At 38.0% G+C, this 14,708-nt stretch overlaps 2 protein-coding genes across 2 annotated transcripts; both read right to left on the bottom strand.

Annotated features, from left to right (window-relative positions):
- Window positions 1-131: 131 nt before the first annotated feature.
- On the bottom strand, window positions 132-7,752 carry bbs7 (Bardet-Biedl syndrome 7). The gene is made up of 19 exons (XM_072395211.1): window positions 7,293-7,752; window positions 7,098-7,163; window positions 6,051-6,113; window positions 5,787-5,962; window positions 5,497-5,683; window positions 5,329-5,401; window positions 5,129-5,236; window positions 4,876-5,006; window positions 3,310-3,394; window positions 3,011-3,113; window positions 2,732-2,924; window positions 2,572-2,646; window positions 2,407-2,472; window positions 2,064-2,203; window positions 1,760-1,924; window positions 1,424-1,533; window positions 1,239-1,342; window positions 886-1,009; window positions 132-786 (listed from the first exon to the last, which is right to left on the bottom strand). The coding sequence occupies exons 1-19, from the start codon at window positions 7,326-7,328 to the stop codon at window positions 653-655; spliced, it is 2,139 nt and encodes a 712-aa protein (XP_072251312.1). The 5' UTR covers window positions 7,329-7,752; the 3' UTR covers window positions 132-652.
- Window positions 7,753-8,141: 389 nt separating this feature from the next.
- tmem33 (transmembrane protein 33) lies at window positions 8,142-14,463 on the bottom strand. The gene is made up of 8 exons (XM_072395210.1): window positions 14,375-14,463; window positions 13,436-13,502; window positions 11,249-11,343; window positions 10,961-11,148; window positions 10,642-10,709; window positions 10,228-10,361; window positions 9,848-9,931; window positions 8,142-9,156 (listed from the first exon to the last, which is right to left on the bottom strand). The coding sequence occupies exons 2-8, from the start codon at window positions 13,481-13,483 to the stop codon at window positions 9,027-9,029; spliced, it is 747 nt and encodes a 248-aa protein (XP_072251311.1). The 5' UTR covers window positions 13,484-13,502; window positions 14,375-14,463; the 3' UTR covers window positions 8,142-9,026.
- Window positions 14,464-14,708: the final 245 nt, after the last annotated feature.

Genomic DNA, 14,708 nt, shown 5'->3' with positions numbered 1-14,708 from the left:
TTACTCTATATTTGTACAATAATTATTCTTCCAGAATAAAATACAGTTTTAAGATTTGAGTAAATCTGCACAGTGTAATTTTCAAATGTTTGGAAAACTATAAAGAAATAAATATGTACGGCAGTTGATTTATAGTTTTATTAGTCAAGTTATTGCAAAACTGACAGTTTAAGTAATGAGACCTGAACACGTGAAGAAGAAAATATATTAAACATTTCTCATATATGGTCTCTATAACAACTTTTTTTCTAGAATATGATTTTCTTGTAGTTTCAGCCCCTTAAATGATAAATATTATAATCTTTCTCAGCTCATTTTTACTTTAAGAGGGGTTACTCACACTCCTATTAATGCTATGATGCAAAAAAACATTCAAGAGGTTTTAAGGATTTTATATTAGCCAATGAAACTTCAAACTCCAAACAAGGCTGAACATATAAAAAAGAAAGCTGCACCTTTCTGGCAACCTTGTGGTAGACATGTTGATAAAGCTATCAAAAAATAGGATCAACATTTAAATATCATGCACAGTTTATCAGGACAACAGTTTCTAAATAACAAAATTGACAAAAATTGTTACTTTTGCAGCATAAAGCTGCTATTTTTACAATATAAAAACAGCACAGAGTTAAGAAATAACTGTGATCTAACTTCATGCTACATTGAAAAAATCTAAAAGTGAGTTTAGGTCGTAATTATCGAGTATCTCCAGCAACGAGGACACCTTTGTTTTCACATTCTGGCCCTTGAACTTGAATTTGTCGATGAAGAGGTCTGTGATCATTCCTGGAGCAAAAAGAAATGCAAATAAAATATAACTGACTGCATGACAACATGCTTAATAATGCTGAAATGCAGTGACAATGAATGGAAGTTAAACTTCACCGTAGAGCCTTTCAAGGTGTGCTGGCTGCTTCTTGTACTCCTCAAGAAGATTACCGGACTCATCCAAGATGCTGCGATACTCTGGGATAAGGAAATCGGCGTTCCCTTCGTGAACCTGAAGCTCCTGTGAACCACAAAGGAAATGATGGTGACGCACGTCCTGCACCCTCTAAAAAACAAACACTCACAGGGAATAAGTGAAACGGTTGCTTTTAGCTAAATGTCTAAATTACACTAACTGACATATAAAGCAGTGCTGATTAACATCTAAGTGATCATATTAAGGCACAAGTTGTCTTCTAGCTGCATTAAACCCTTAAACTCAGCAGCTCTTTTATTATAAAAACACTTACTTTCAGAGCATCGACAAGCTGAACTTTCCGAGCCAGCAACAACTGGTATTCCAGCTTTGGATGGATCATCGTGAGGGTATGGTTCACAGAGTCATCACTGATATCTGGAAGATTAATAAACATGTAGATAACTGCAAACAAACACCTGTCAGCCAAAAATTAAATCAAAATAACAAGACACATACCATATGAAATGTTTAGATTGATTTTCTTTTTGGTAGCTTCTTTAGAGAGAACATCGCTCAGTATAGAGATAGTAGAGATGTTGTCGGACTTGAAGTGACCCTCCCCTTTACTGAAAAAAAAAAAAACATGTTTATAACCAAGAACATTTTAAGATGAAGACTACATCAAATGTTCAAATTAATTGTTTTTTAAGTATTCAGCATGTAAAATAAATTTTTTCAGGAAACATTCATGCAGCATGGGACATTTCATTTACACTTCAGGTGCTGGACAGTCTCTTGATAAACTTATAGTATATAAAGCTGAAAGCATCTTTACTGTGTGCACGCGTTTACCAGTAGGTGGCTTCAAGCTGCGTGCCAAGGAAAGTGTTATGGAAATAGAAAGTAATGCTCTCTCCAGCTGGTGTTTTCTCAGGCACCTCTGGCAAGCAGAAAACTACCCAGGAGTGGATCTCAGCAAAACTGAACTGCCCCACCAGGCTGAGCCGGTTCATGGGCCTGAAACAGAATGAAGAAGATAAAATGATGTTCATTTAAAAAAAAACAACACAGAAGCAAGTGTCACTGCTTTCACATAACTGCCATCAACTTAAACCAGTGTTGCAGGGCAGTGGGTCCCAAGGACCGGAATCTTCACCTGTCTGGGTCTATGCTGTGTGTCCGCTGGTGCAGGGACAGGGGTTTGATCTGGTACTGGCGGACCTGGCAGGTCTTAGGCTGCAGTCTCGGGGTGATGTAAGCCTGCAGGGTCCCGTACTGTCCCTCAATGGATCTCACCTAGGAATACAGATGGTTGTGGATTACACACATTGTTCTTCAGTGTGTAACTGTTTTTAATGCGGTGTCCATGTACGCCTTCATAAAGGCATCTATTTTAAGAATGATGGTCCACCGTATTATACACAACAGTTAACACTGCGTTGAATTAACGGAAAACCCTGTTGGCTTCATTGAGCAGCAGAGTGATACGTGTTGGTTACCTTAAGCTCAAGTCTGGTTGTGTTTGCCTGACATCTGTATGTGGCCAAGAGGAAGTTCCCATTTTGCTGTTTGAAAAAACAAAGACAAAAAAAGACAAGAATCAGGCCTCTGGGAGAGAGGGTTGGTTTGTGGTTTTATTTGAACAGAATGTTTATACAGCTCACCTCTGAGTCACATTCACTGAAACTGACAACAGCTGAGTTTTTATCCACATCCAAGAGGTCGATGGGGACATCACTCTGTGTAAAAGATGAAATAAAAGTTAGTTCTGCATGTTCATATCTGAAATGTGGTAACATGAGAGTAATTAATCGCTGCCTCCACCTGAAGCAGCAGGTTGTCGATGGCCGTCTGCACTTCCAGGGTGAGGCTGTAGCTGGCATCATCCTGACAGAGTGTGAACTTGTCATTGATGCTGAAGACGGGCACAGCAGAGACGGCTGTGCTTGACTGAGTGGTCTGCTGGTACTGCTCACGTCCTTGCAGGACTTTAACCTGCAGCTGATCCAGCTCAGCCCTTAAAATGAGCAAACAATATGACTGACTGGAGAACAGATTCGTTTTCAACCAAAGGCTCAAATGAATACATTATTGTGCTGATACCTGAGTGCCTCTACTTTAGACTGGGTCTCTTTGCTCATCCTGACCTCTTCTCCTGGACCAGCCTCAGCCTTCTGGGGTTCCGTTGTCAAACCAGTCACCCATCCTGGAAGAGAAACAGTTGTTCAGATCAGATACTACGGCTTCTCTACTTTTTATAGAGACTAAACCTTTGTGAATTCTGAACAGTTCAAGAGATAGTGTCTTTGGTTAAAAGTGAAATAGAGGAGATAGACAGAAAAATCAACCACAGTTACTGAGGGTTCACCCACTGCACTGCTTGGAAAAAAGTCTCATCTAACCTGTATAGGTGGCAGTCAGAATCTCATCATAAGACTCTTTTCCCACACAGCCACCTTGCATGGATGTCACACTCTCTGACAACACCTGTGACCAAGAGGGAAAGGACATTTTGGTCATTAATGTGGAGCCAAATATTTACTGCTCATAAAAACTAATGTTTTTGGACATTTAGAAGTGTGATCAGCATTTTTAAAATGATATATTTCTTAAGCTGAAAGTCTGTTGTCTCAGTTTTTATTTACAGCAGTGATTAGATAAGTTCATACTTCATACAATTAGGCAAAAAACCCTGAAAACTTTCTGCGATAATCTACTTGATACACTACACTAAGAAATTCAGGATTCATCATAGCCACAACTGCCTCCAAATAATTTTCTTTGGGAACTGGAAAAACAGCGTGAATTTGATTAAAACTGATTTTTAAGACTCGTACACAAGTAGGAAAAGCTGCAACACTGAATATGGAGGATTGCCAGTTGGAGATGAGAAAGCAAACTCTGTTGAACTGCTGTCTGAATAAATTTTTATTAGGTCAATGGATCTTATTCCTGTGCACGAGGCTGCTGTCAGTGAGAAAGAAGGTGATCGTGCTGCTGATGCCTGTTCAAAGCACAGCAAAGATTAAAAAAAATGTCTGCAATGCATTTTTGTTGTCAGTGTTAACATTTATCAAGAATATTCTTATTAATTTAACGTGAAGACCATTTTGTGGCCCAAGTCTGACTGTAACAGACTGCAACAACCTAAACTGCATTGTTAAGATAACTGTAAAGCTTCCTGCAGTTAAACAAAGACATCTCAGATCTTTCATGTGAGCACAGTTTGCTCCACTCTAACGTTCAGCTTTGTTCAGTGGCACCTCTGCCAGTTGGAAATTCACTACAGAGTTAAAAAGCACAAAGTGGATCAACTATTTTGATTACAGAAGAGATGTCTTTGAATAATTTTGGCTGCTATGATAAAATGTGAAATGCCAACACACCACCGACATTGTGTCAATATTTCTTAAATGATAGTTCAGTAAATGTACTTATCGGTTATGGTTGAAATTGCTCATCGATCACACATTAAAACGTGAATTTATCATTTGTTTTTCCATTTAAGCTAATTTGGTTGTGATTTCTCGTTAATTTCTTGAAAATCAGCTTGCATAAAGTAGTCCTGTAAATTAATGTGCATTGTCTGTTTTTAAAAGAAAAACAATCTTTAAAGTTGAGGGAACAATTCTCATGACACTTTGTCGTGACATCCTGTCAGTACTTAGATTATTTTGGTGTAACGATAATAATAATAATAATATCCCTCCAGCTAAATAGAACTAAAAAGATCAAGCATAGAGAAAAGTGACCAGTATACCAGGAAAGTTACAAAAATATGTATCATTGGTTGTACTTTACAATGAACCAACCAAATACTAGCATTAGTTAGCTGTTTCAGTCAATTATAGTAGTGATTTCTTACAGTAGTAAGACAAATGTAACAAGGTTAAACTTGTCAATAAATTAGTGTACTCTGATCTGAATGTATACTTAATGATTATAATATCTGCTAGGCAAAGACTCACATGTTCAAAGCGTAAGGTGGGCTCGTTGGAGCTGTCAAAACCATAGACCTCAACTGTTCCATCATCCCTGCCCACCAGGATGTCGTTCACTCCATCTCCAATAATGTCGTAAGTATCGATGCAAAGAATTCCTGATGAAAGACAGGAAACAGTCATTGTGGTGTTGAACCAAAACATAATTGGCATACTGTCTGTGTGGATATAAAAAGGACAGAAATGTCAGTTTAGATATGCGAGAAACAATGAACTATACCTCCTTTCCTTTTGTCATTATCAATTTCCCATTTGGTGTCAGCGGAGCGCTCACCGATCTGAATCAATCCTATTTTTCCATCTGTGGTTCCATAAAGGACTTCCTCTCCTGAAGCGAAGATCAATGACATTATGTTATATCTGCTCTGGATGATGCATTTTCAAGATTTACTATCAGGGTGAATAGACAAACTGACTTGCCTCCATCTTTGTTGTACAGTTCCAAGACTGATGGAGGGCCAGGGACTTCAATGTCATAGGCAAGTTCAGATCCCTACAATTAAAGATAAATAAAATCATAGTAAAGAAATCCCTTGGTCAGGTAAAACAACTCACCAAAAGAGAAGACTAAATATGAACTTGTTTTACCTGCAAGACTCTGAGAACTCGATCTTGGCAAGCTAAGACTGGGATTGGTCGAGAGAGCTTCTCTGAAGACAAACATATGACATCATTGATTTTGTCTCCAGAGAGGAAGTAGTCTTGATCCTTGCAGTCACAGTAGTGGTTGTAGATGTAACTTGCACACACAAAAAGATCAGCGCCAGATACATGCCTGGAAAAGACATAAGCAGCATCCCTCAGTATGGTAGAGCTCATACATTTTTGCACAATTCACTCAAGCAGAGAAGGTCAGAATGAGGTGAAGCTGTTCATACATGGCGTTAATGCTTTCCGTTAGGTTGGCTTCAAAGGTGAGGAACTGTTTTCCTTTCTTGGTGAATCCTCGCACCTGAGAACCAGAACAGACAAAGATCTTCTCCTGGGGAGTTCCAGCAGCACCTCCAAGGTCCATTCTGACTATCTTCTGCCCTGGGAGTGTTTTAAACACGGGCTGAAACAGACAGTCAAATTTCTTGATTGCAGAAACAATTTATGTCAATTTAACATATCTGGATAATGAGAAGAAAATCTCAACTCACCACTGCCTCTCCCTTCTTCATCCCAAAACATGTAAGTATACCATCGTGATCTGCAATAGCAACCTGAAACACAAGACCACCATCAAGCATGATGACAGAACACGCACCTGTTTCGCCTTAATTCTATGTCCACATTCCAATCCAGGGTAAGCAATAATCTGCATAATGTTTGTGTAAACACTCCTGGATGCTACACTTTCAGAAATGTCATCCTGAAATGTCTTTCAGTGTAGCATCCCCGCTTTGCCTTCCATCCTATTCTCAGCTGATATAAAAGATCAAACCATCAGTAAAATCTCTGTATATGGTCAATGGAAGCTGGAATCATTATCTGGGATGATGATGTAGTGATTGCAAAGAAATCTCCAACCAGGAACACTGGATGAATTCATAAGTGCAGGCTCTATCCAGAGAAATAAAGTGAGGCAAAGCATACGGCACCACAAGATCCCTTTACAGAGAGAGAAACCTGAGTGTTTCCTAGGAATCTTAAAGATGTCCACTGAAACGATCCATTTCTCAGTCTCTAAAGAAAATGGAAACATTAAAAAAAAAAAAAACATTTGAGAGGTTGAAATGTCTACTTTTACTGTAAAATACTTTCTTTGCCCTCATGTTTAACAGTTCATGAGTCTTGAAAATGTTGTGTCACTCGAGGCTTGAAAGGTAAAAGGCACATAACTTGCACAAGGTCAAAATGGGCTAAATATATTGAGAAGTTTCTGTCTTTAAACTGTGAAACTAATCAATTAATTCATCCTCTGCAATCCCACTCTGGACAATGAAACTCTCAACAGTGAAATTATTATATACTCATTTACTTTCAGCTTTTATTCTTTTGCAGATAAAAAGACTATATCTGGGATTACGGTTTGGGGTTAATTTAATTTTACAGGTTTGGTTTTATGACAACTATGAAAATTTTAACTTTAGTCTAGTATTTAACAATTTCATGGAAAAAATATCAGAAATGACACAAAAACCATAAATTATCATCATGTACGCCTCTTAGTTAAACACTGAAAATGCTCTGAGCAGAGGTATTACCTTTTGAGTTGCCTTTTTTCCCAATGCTGGAAGTAGTTTCATAGTTTTCTGGGATGTCACTCCAACCTAAAACAACAGAGCAGGGATGAACATACACTGTATTTCAATAAAACTATATCCTTAATCAGCTTTGATTCAATACATTCAAAATGAGACTGGCAGACTTCTAAAAGAGCTGCTTCTACTTTGTGCTACCTGCATATAATCAACTCTATTGAGGTGGATCTCCATCTTCTTCTTTTGCAGTCTTTACTTTGTGAGACGAATGATGCAAATCTTCCAGGTAGGCGACTTAGTCACACGATTGCAGGTCTCATTAGTCTTTGTCCACTTCTGCAAGTTTTCAACTTCTTAGTACAAAATTCAGCCGAATCCCAAGAAGACAACGATCCCAGTTGAGACGGGGATTATTTTAAGAAAGAAGATTAGCTAAACGTGCTAGCACTAGCTTGCAAGCTGATTGACTAACACGATTAAGTTGCCAGCCAGCTGTCTTCTTCGTTGAGCAGAAATCATCTTTAACGGAATCTACTGATCGACGTCAAACAGCTGCGGCCATTTTTTTGTTGTTGTGTGTTTTTGATTAAGTTTCAGGCTTATTTTAACGCCAACATCAAGCAATAACTGTCTCTGCCACAATCTGGTACGCAGTTGACGTTGCCAATGGTAACACTGCAGCCTGTAACAAGCTGCGATTCCATTGGATGAAAGAGAAAAGAAAAATTTAAATCGAAAGCTGATTGGCTGGCTGATTTTTTTCTCCTTTTTGGAATACTGTACGAAGCTTGCAATTATTTCACTAAAAGCATATTAATTGAGTTTGGCGTTACGAAATAAGCTGTAAAATGTCGCAACAAAAGAAAAAAAAAGCTATACCATGTCACCACAAAGGTTGATATCTTTATACTATTCAACGTCTAATATATATCTATCTGTATATAGATACATTTTTACTGCGGAGCAGTGATTACTTAGACTTGTTCATAAAAGATCACAATCAAATATTGCAATGGCAAGAAATGACCAAAATGAACCCCATGACAATTCTTTTACTGGTTTATTTAAGAGATAACTTTATTCCTGCCATAAAAATGTGGTGTGTCTGTAGACATATAAGCACATTAAACATGATAGAAAAACAGAGCGAGCATTAAGCAGGAAACCTAGAGCAAGATTAATGAACGACAAAAACTGAGAAATAATGTCAAGATGCATTCAGAGGAGTGACATGCATTGTGCAAATAATTTCAAATATGAACCCTACAGCAGAATGTCTGGTACCTTAAAATGTTTTTTAAAAATACAGCAGATATTTTTTTCAGTTTAACACATGTTTTGACATCATAGCTACATAACTTAGTTTTTTAAAGACTCGGATGATGGTATATATTACATAAAAAAAATCTAAAGTATTATAGTATTTAGGCATTTAGACAAGTGATAACAACAGAATAAATCAGAAGGTGGAAGCTGTGAAGAAAAGTACATGACTTTCTAAAGAAAGATAATTATGTATAAGCACATTTCAATTAAGTTATTCATCTCAGAATGTTAATATTTTGTCATAGAATAAACAATTTCATGAATAAATAATGACATGAAAGGAAGAATTAAAAAAAAAACAAAAAAAAACCAGCCTATACACAGATGTCAGCTGTGCTCTTCAGTGAACGTAAAAAAGTCAGAGGGTGTCCGCTGTTTGAATGAGGTCACACTAAGATGTTGGGAAAAGAATTATCACCATTAGACTTCAGTGCATTACTGGCTCATCTTCAGCTGTACTCAGATATACAGAAAAGTTGGAGCTCAGACTGTAAAGTTGACATTCAAAGCAAAGTTTCGTCCATTGATGGCAAAGTCTGTCCCCATCATAGTTTAAGTCACATCTTACATAGTTGAAAAATAAAACGGGAAGAAAACAAAAAGTAATCAGACTCCTGTGGGAGCGAGGCGGCTGATGAAGGCGATACTGCTGAGGCACATCCTCCTGAAGAAGGCGGGACAGGCAGGCTTCATGATGAAGTGCTCCAGAAGAATCCGCAGCTCTGTGAACAAGGTGCTGGGCGGAAAGATGACGTTTTAAGTTCTCAGCTCTGACTGTTCAGTTAAATAAATCCTAAATGTGAGTTTTGATGGAATAAATATTACATTCCAACTGTTAACTCGTGATTAAAAAGCTGTTAAAAGAAACTCATAGAAAATAATTAAATGGCACCTTTAACATTTTCAAATGTACAATAATCCAAGTTATATTTTACAAATGACACTACTGTACATTACTGCTTTTTACAGCAGCAGTGTTTTTTTTTTTTAAAAATCAGTCAACAGGAATTATCATCTCCATTATGCATATTACTCTTATAATCCTGAAAGCTTTGATCAAGTGCAGCAGCTTTAGTAAAACAATGTTCACTGCTGACTGATAAGAGCACATCATTTGCTGCTCTAATAAACAACATACAGGCAAAGCCTGGCTACAGTTTTTAACAAACAGCGCAGTCCTGTGGACAAACCCGGGAATTGCAGCAGTCACTCTACACTAACACTGTACCATAGTTCAGCCAATGTCAGCCATAAACATCAACCTAAAGGTAAATCTAAAATCTTAGGAAAGCAGCTCCAAAAACTCCAAAGTTTAATGCTTTTTTTTTTTCATGCTGTTCGAGCTCATTTTGTACGATCTTCAGCAGCTTGCAGACTTCAACATACATATATATTTTGTGACAATACCGTATTAATCAACACCTTACCGGCAGTATGGATTTCTTCTGGATGTGTAGCGAAGAGTGAGGAATCGGTAGTAAATGAAAGGTAGCAACAAGCTTCCCTGGCCACTGTTGACAAGACATAAACCGATAAGTTGACAAGCTTGCAGTATTAATATAAATGCAATAACATGTGTATAATCAAAAGCTGTTCAACAAGCTATCTGTAATATCTGTACCCATCTGAATGTTGATATGAAAATATGCATTTGGTGGCACAATTCAGTGATACTAATTTATGAGGTTGAACAATCATTACTTCCACCACACACAGAATGGAGCAAATCCAGGCTCATATATTATGAGGTTAAGGATCGTCAATGTCTCCTGACAACAGAAATAGATGACTTCAGTGGTGAACATACCTGAAGAGCATGAAAACAGTAGCAGGCATTAAGAAAATCTCATTACAGGCGATAAACTTCAGGATGTTCTGCTGATTGGTTGTAAGTTTGTCCAAGAGGTTTCTGATGAACATCAGGCTGCTGGGGCCAAGAGACTACAAGAAAAATATAACATTAGGCAGTGAATACAAGAATTTACATGGAGTAAATGTAAAGGAAATCCCCTTAGTGTTGATTAGCTTCTATAAGACTTCAGGGTTGAATTTTGGGTCTCTCAGCAATGGCTGGTTGATTAAGCAGATAATTAAAATACGATTTAGCTGCTGCTAATGGCCCCCCCGGGCACTAAGCAATGTTTGTTCAAACTGCTTTCAGACATACGTTTAAATGAACAGCAATAAAAGCCAGAGCAAGTGATTAGTGACTCATACTCACATCGAGAACTTTCTTTGTGTAGGTAGTTGCATGAAGCAAAGAAAACAGGAAAACTGGGAAGATGCTCACTGGGCACAAGGATATTAAGGATCGTTTCAAAAGACACATGTGACACATGTTGTTGTTGTTTTTAATTAATGTTGACTACTCTTGGGTTCCACGGGAAATCTCAATAGACCATCAGTATGAAAGAAACAATACAATAAATAAATTACAGATCTTTCAATCAATACAAACAAGACAATGTTATCAAATAATCATTCTGCACTGCACCACTTTCAGAATCATTATTTAGGACTTAATTAGGGTGAAAGGATACTTGTTATCGGGTAAGAGTTGACCAGGATGAGGGAATACAGCAGGTAATGGCAGCTGTCCTCCTGCAGAGCCTGGGCCAGAAAAGCTCTACTTAGCTGAAAGCGTGGAAGCCTCTGATGTAACCGAAGCGCACTGGTGAGCGCATTCGCTAACAAGGCTCTCTGATAGAAGTTAGCAGCAGCATATGGTCTGAAATCCACAAACAAATATTCTGACGTCTGCTTATACTTGATTAACATTCAAACTAGTTAAGTTGGGTATATTTTACACAGTGACTGAGCGAACTCACCCCAACACCGGTAGGATAAACATTACTGAACAGTAGACTGTGAAGAGACGAGAAAGCCACATCGCCGTTTCCAGCTTGTTGCTCATCAAAAATTGCTGTTGAGACAAAATACAAACAAAAATTAAAAGACATTTATAAGACTGAAACCAAAAATTTAAAGGTTTACTGCTGAGCTTACATAATCACATATGACAGAGAAGCATGCAAAGTCTTAGACACCCCAGGTCACAATTGGTCACTCTGAACCTCCACAAGTGTGATGACCTGATTTCCAAATGGTGGCATGTTAAAAACTGCAGTTTTTAAGCAAAATTAAATTGAGCGTGCTGAAAGGTCAACTCTTAGTAATTCTTAGTAACAGAGCTCCTTGTTGGTGCCAGTGGAGAAACTTTCAGGTTTTGTTATTTCTGCTCACATTTCGTAAACAGAAAATATGTTTGTGGACCTTTTAAAACAAAGAACCAGAAGGGCTTGATTTACTGCATGGTCAAAATCTTAATCAAATGTGCCATTTCCATCGTGTAGGTTTGAAATCAGTAACAAGCAGAAAGTAGAAGCAGAGGACAGGGATATTTAAAGTGATCCCAACCAGTGCTGTGTGTGTAAAGTGTAACACAAAGACACTTTAACACTTTGCATTTATTACTGTATATTCAAGATGTCGGGCACTTGAGAAGTGTACTAATGAATCAATAATTTTTTACCAGTACAAGACAAGCTACAAAACTGCTGTAATAAGGCAACGGATTACCCTTTTACACTGGATTATAAGAACACTGATGGCTGCTAACATGTGGATTTAATCTACAAAAGGGGAGCATTCAATCAGCATTCAGTCCTGCATAAAGAGGCTTTGCATTAGCAGCAGGTATTTATCAGCTCAGATCCGCAACAATATAAATATAATTCTGATTATTTATCCATCTATGCTTATTTTCCCTTCTTGGATGAATACATTTAGCTAAATTTCAGCTTGGTCTTAAAGTGAAGCCAAACACAAGCCTCGAAAATATACTTTAAAAACATAAAACACACCAGTTTGTATAACTTAGTCCACATTTATTGTGAAGAGAAACGAGTTGTTCTGATTCTGTGGATAGTAGGAGCCCATTGATAGTAGGAGATCATACAGCCAACTGAACATTGCTGGTGAGTGTTGGGCCTTTGTCACCTTATGTGCTGTACTCTTACAACTCCCTTACACACAACTTGTTAAAAGTGGGACACACCTTCATAACACCTTGCCCATTTGAAAGGTATGGAGGTGTCTCAGAGAAAAATTGACTTATGTGTAAAGCCTCAGCTTCAGCTCAACTCAGCTTCAATGGGATCACATCTCTCGGGTTGGCACATATTTTTACTGAGGCTGTTGAGGTTGAGGCAATAAAAATAGGCACAGACCACTTTTTCTTCAAAGAAGCACACAACTACAGAACTGACTGTGACAATCTGTGGACAAAAAGAGATGAAACTCATTGATTTGTACATGTGTTCTAGGACAGCTGGCAGCTTATTCTATGTCCCCTTGTCCACTCAAAAGTATAGTCTGATAACTGAGTCATGATCATCAGAAACCCAGCCTACATGATACAGCCTAAGGCCATTCCTTTATGTAGTCATAGTGACAAAGCTGTCTTGAGGCAGGCAGAGGTAGATGACAGCTCACTGATGATAAACCAGCAACTACATGCAATGGGAAAGACTAATTAGCTTGTTATAGCTGCGTGTACAAAGTACATGCTACTTTTGGTGTAAATCAAAGCTGTCTCATGCTGCTCTAAACACTGAAGCACTTTGGCCACAATTTAAAGCAAACATTGAGACGGCACTAAGCTGTCATCTGGAGTCTCCTAAAAGTACGAGAAAAAGTATGAGATTACTTTAGTTGTAAATTGGTGCTGTATGCATAAATAGGATTGAATTATGCTGACTCTGTTTGTTCAGTGAGAATGAAAAAGGTGGACAACTGTGGTATAATGAGGGAGTCTTTGTTGCAGCATTATAATGCTATTTTTATGAGAATATGGCTATGGTAAGCTATGTATTCAACCCTCACACGTCTTTGATGAGGTACGAGGAAGACGTTCTCCCCAAAGCCCTGCTAGAGGTCATCACCCCTAGAAAAATGCAATGCGGACATGTTCTTAGCTAGAAGGTGTAAATCTAGTGTTATAACAGCCAACTTACCAAAGGCCCAAGCTGGGGAGGTGGGTTTTGTTGATTTGTGTCAGCCATCTTTGAGAATGGGGCTGCTCTGTTGGAAGAGAAGAAACATTATGATGCAACACTGACACCTGTTTAGTGCAGTCATTTTTGTTTTATTTCTTTCCCCTACAAGATTCTCATTGAAAACACAATATCACAGGTGTCATAAAACCATAACGATTAATCCAAATGCAAAAAAAAATTCAGAAAGTTACCTAACAAGCACACAATGGGTTTAAACATCCTATGGTCTAAAATCAAGCGAGAAGTTGACCATTTTCTGGTAAATCAGTTGTATTTTGTATCTAAACTGTGATGACAAAAGATAGCTTAGAGATTTCACTTTGTGCTTTAGGAAACTGTTAACATATCTATATTTAGCTAAAGATGATGCTGGACTAACTTATCTATGTACTTGACTTTTACACATAAAATATTTACCCCATGTTAGTGTGATGTCCGTAGAAGAAGCAACATAGGAACTAACAACGGATCCGCGTTACGTTTAAAATACTGTGCGCCAAGTAAAATGTGGTTAGCTAGCTCACTAACCAATCTGGTCTAAATTACATCATTACTTGATGAATGACTGCCTAACTAGAAAATAACTGAAAAAATACGAGATCATTTCTAAGAGCGGTAACAACCATGTATAAAGAGTTAGAGAGGACTTGTACATCAATTTAATCATGATTAACGTAGAGTCAGCTCACGTTAGCGGCAAGTATCTAGAATATTCTGTTGCCATCGTTACTAGCTTCCGGCTACCACTTCTGCTAGCTTTAGCTAGCTTGCCTTTTCCAGTAGTGTTACTCTGGCTAACGTTACCCATTCTGGCTGTTTAAAAATTCATGAACAGAATAAACAACAGCTTGTTGGTATTGTATGGAGCTGTTATGAATGTATATACGTGTATCTTACCAGTGCTACAACGACGATCAGTTTCGTAGCAGGCTAGCTTAAATGTGACAGATTGCTGCTAGTCACTTTTGTACTGTAACTGTAGTAAATGATCAGCTGACCTTCTGAAACGAGGACGGAAGCTACCTCTCGCGATATTTTAGAGAGACTGCAGGATGACGCGTAACAGCCTCTCTCTGGTGGCGAAAACATCGAAGTGCAACAGTGCTTGGAAAAAGGGCACTTTCGAGATTCGTATGGGAACATCATCTTATTATTTGAAAAAGAGTAGACATAAAGTGACCGAAGCGTCTAATACATTTAAAGAGCGTAAGGTCTATATATGTATATAAGT

The sequence above is a fragment of the Leuresthes tenuis genome, unplaced genomic scaffold (assembly GCF_036924035.1).
Source record: "Leuresthes tenuis unplaced genomic scaffold, fLeuTen1.0.hap1 SCAF_11, whole genome shotgun sequence".
Classification (NCBI taxonomy): Eukaryota; Metazoa; Chordata; class Actinopteri; order Atheriniformes; family Atherinopsidae; genus Leuresthes; species Leuresthes tenuis.
This window is presented reverse-complemented; position numbering and strand designations above follow the sequence as displayed.

Excerpts from the sequence above, each read along its gene's own strand:
- bbs7 (XM_072395211.1), bottom strand. The coding sequence starts at position 7,328 with ATGGAGATCCACCTCAATAGAGTTGATTATATGCAG. Across the intron at positions 3,114-3,309 it reads TCTGACTGCCACCTATACAG|GATGGGTGACTGGTTTGACA; the intron begins GTTAGATGAGAC and ends TTTCTCTTCCAG. Across the intron at positions 787-885 it reads ACACCTTGAAAGGCTCTACG|GAATGATCACAGACCTCTTC; the intron begins GTGAAGTTTAAC and ends TTTTTGCTCCAG.
- tmem33 (XM_072395210.1), bottom strand. The coding sequence starts at position 13,483 with ATGGCTGACACAAATCAACAAAACCCACCTCCCCAGCTTGGGCCTTTG. Across the intron at positions 11,344-13,435 it reads CTCCCCAGCTTGGGCCTTTG|CAATTTTTGATGAGCAACAA; the intron begins GTAAGTTGGCTG and ends TTGTCTCAACAG. Across the intron at positions 10,362-10,641 it reads ACACAAAGAAAGTTCTCGAT|TCTCTTGGCCCCAGCAGCCT; the intron begins GTGAGTATGAGT and ends TTTTTCTTGTAG.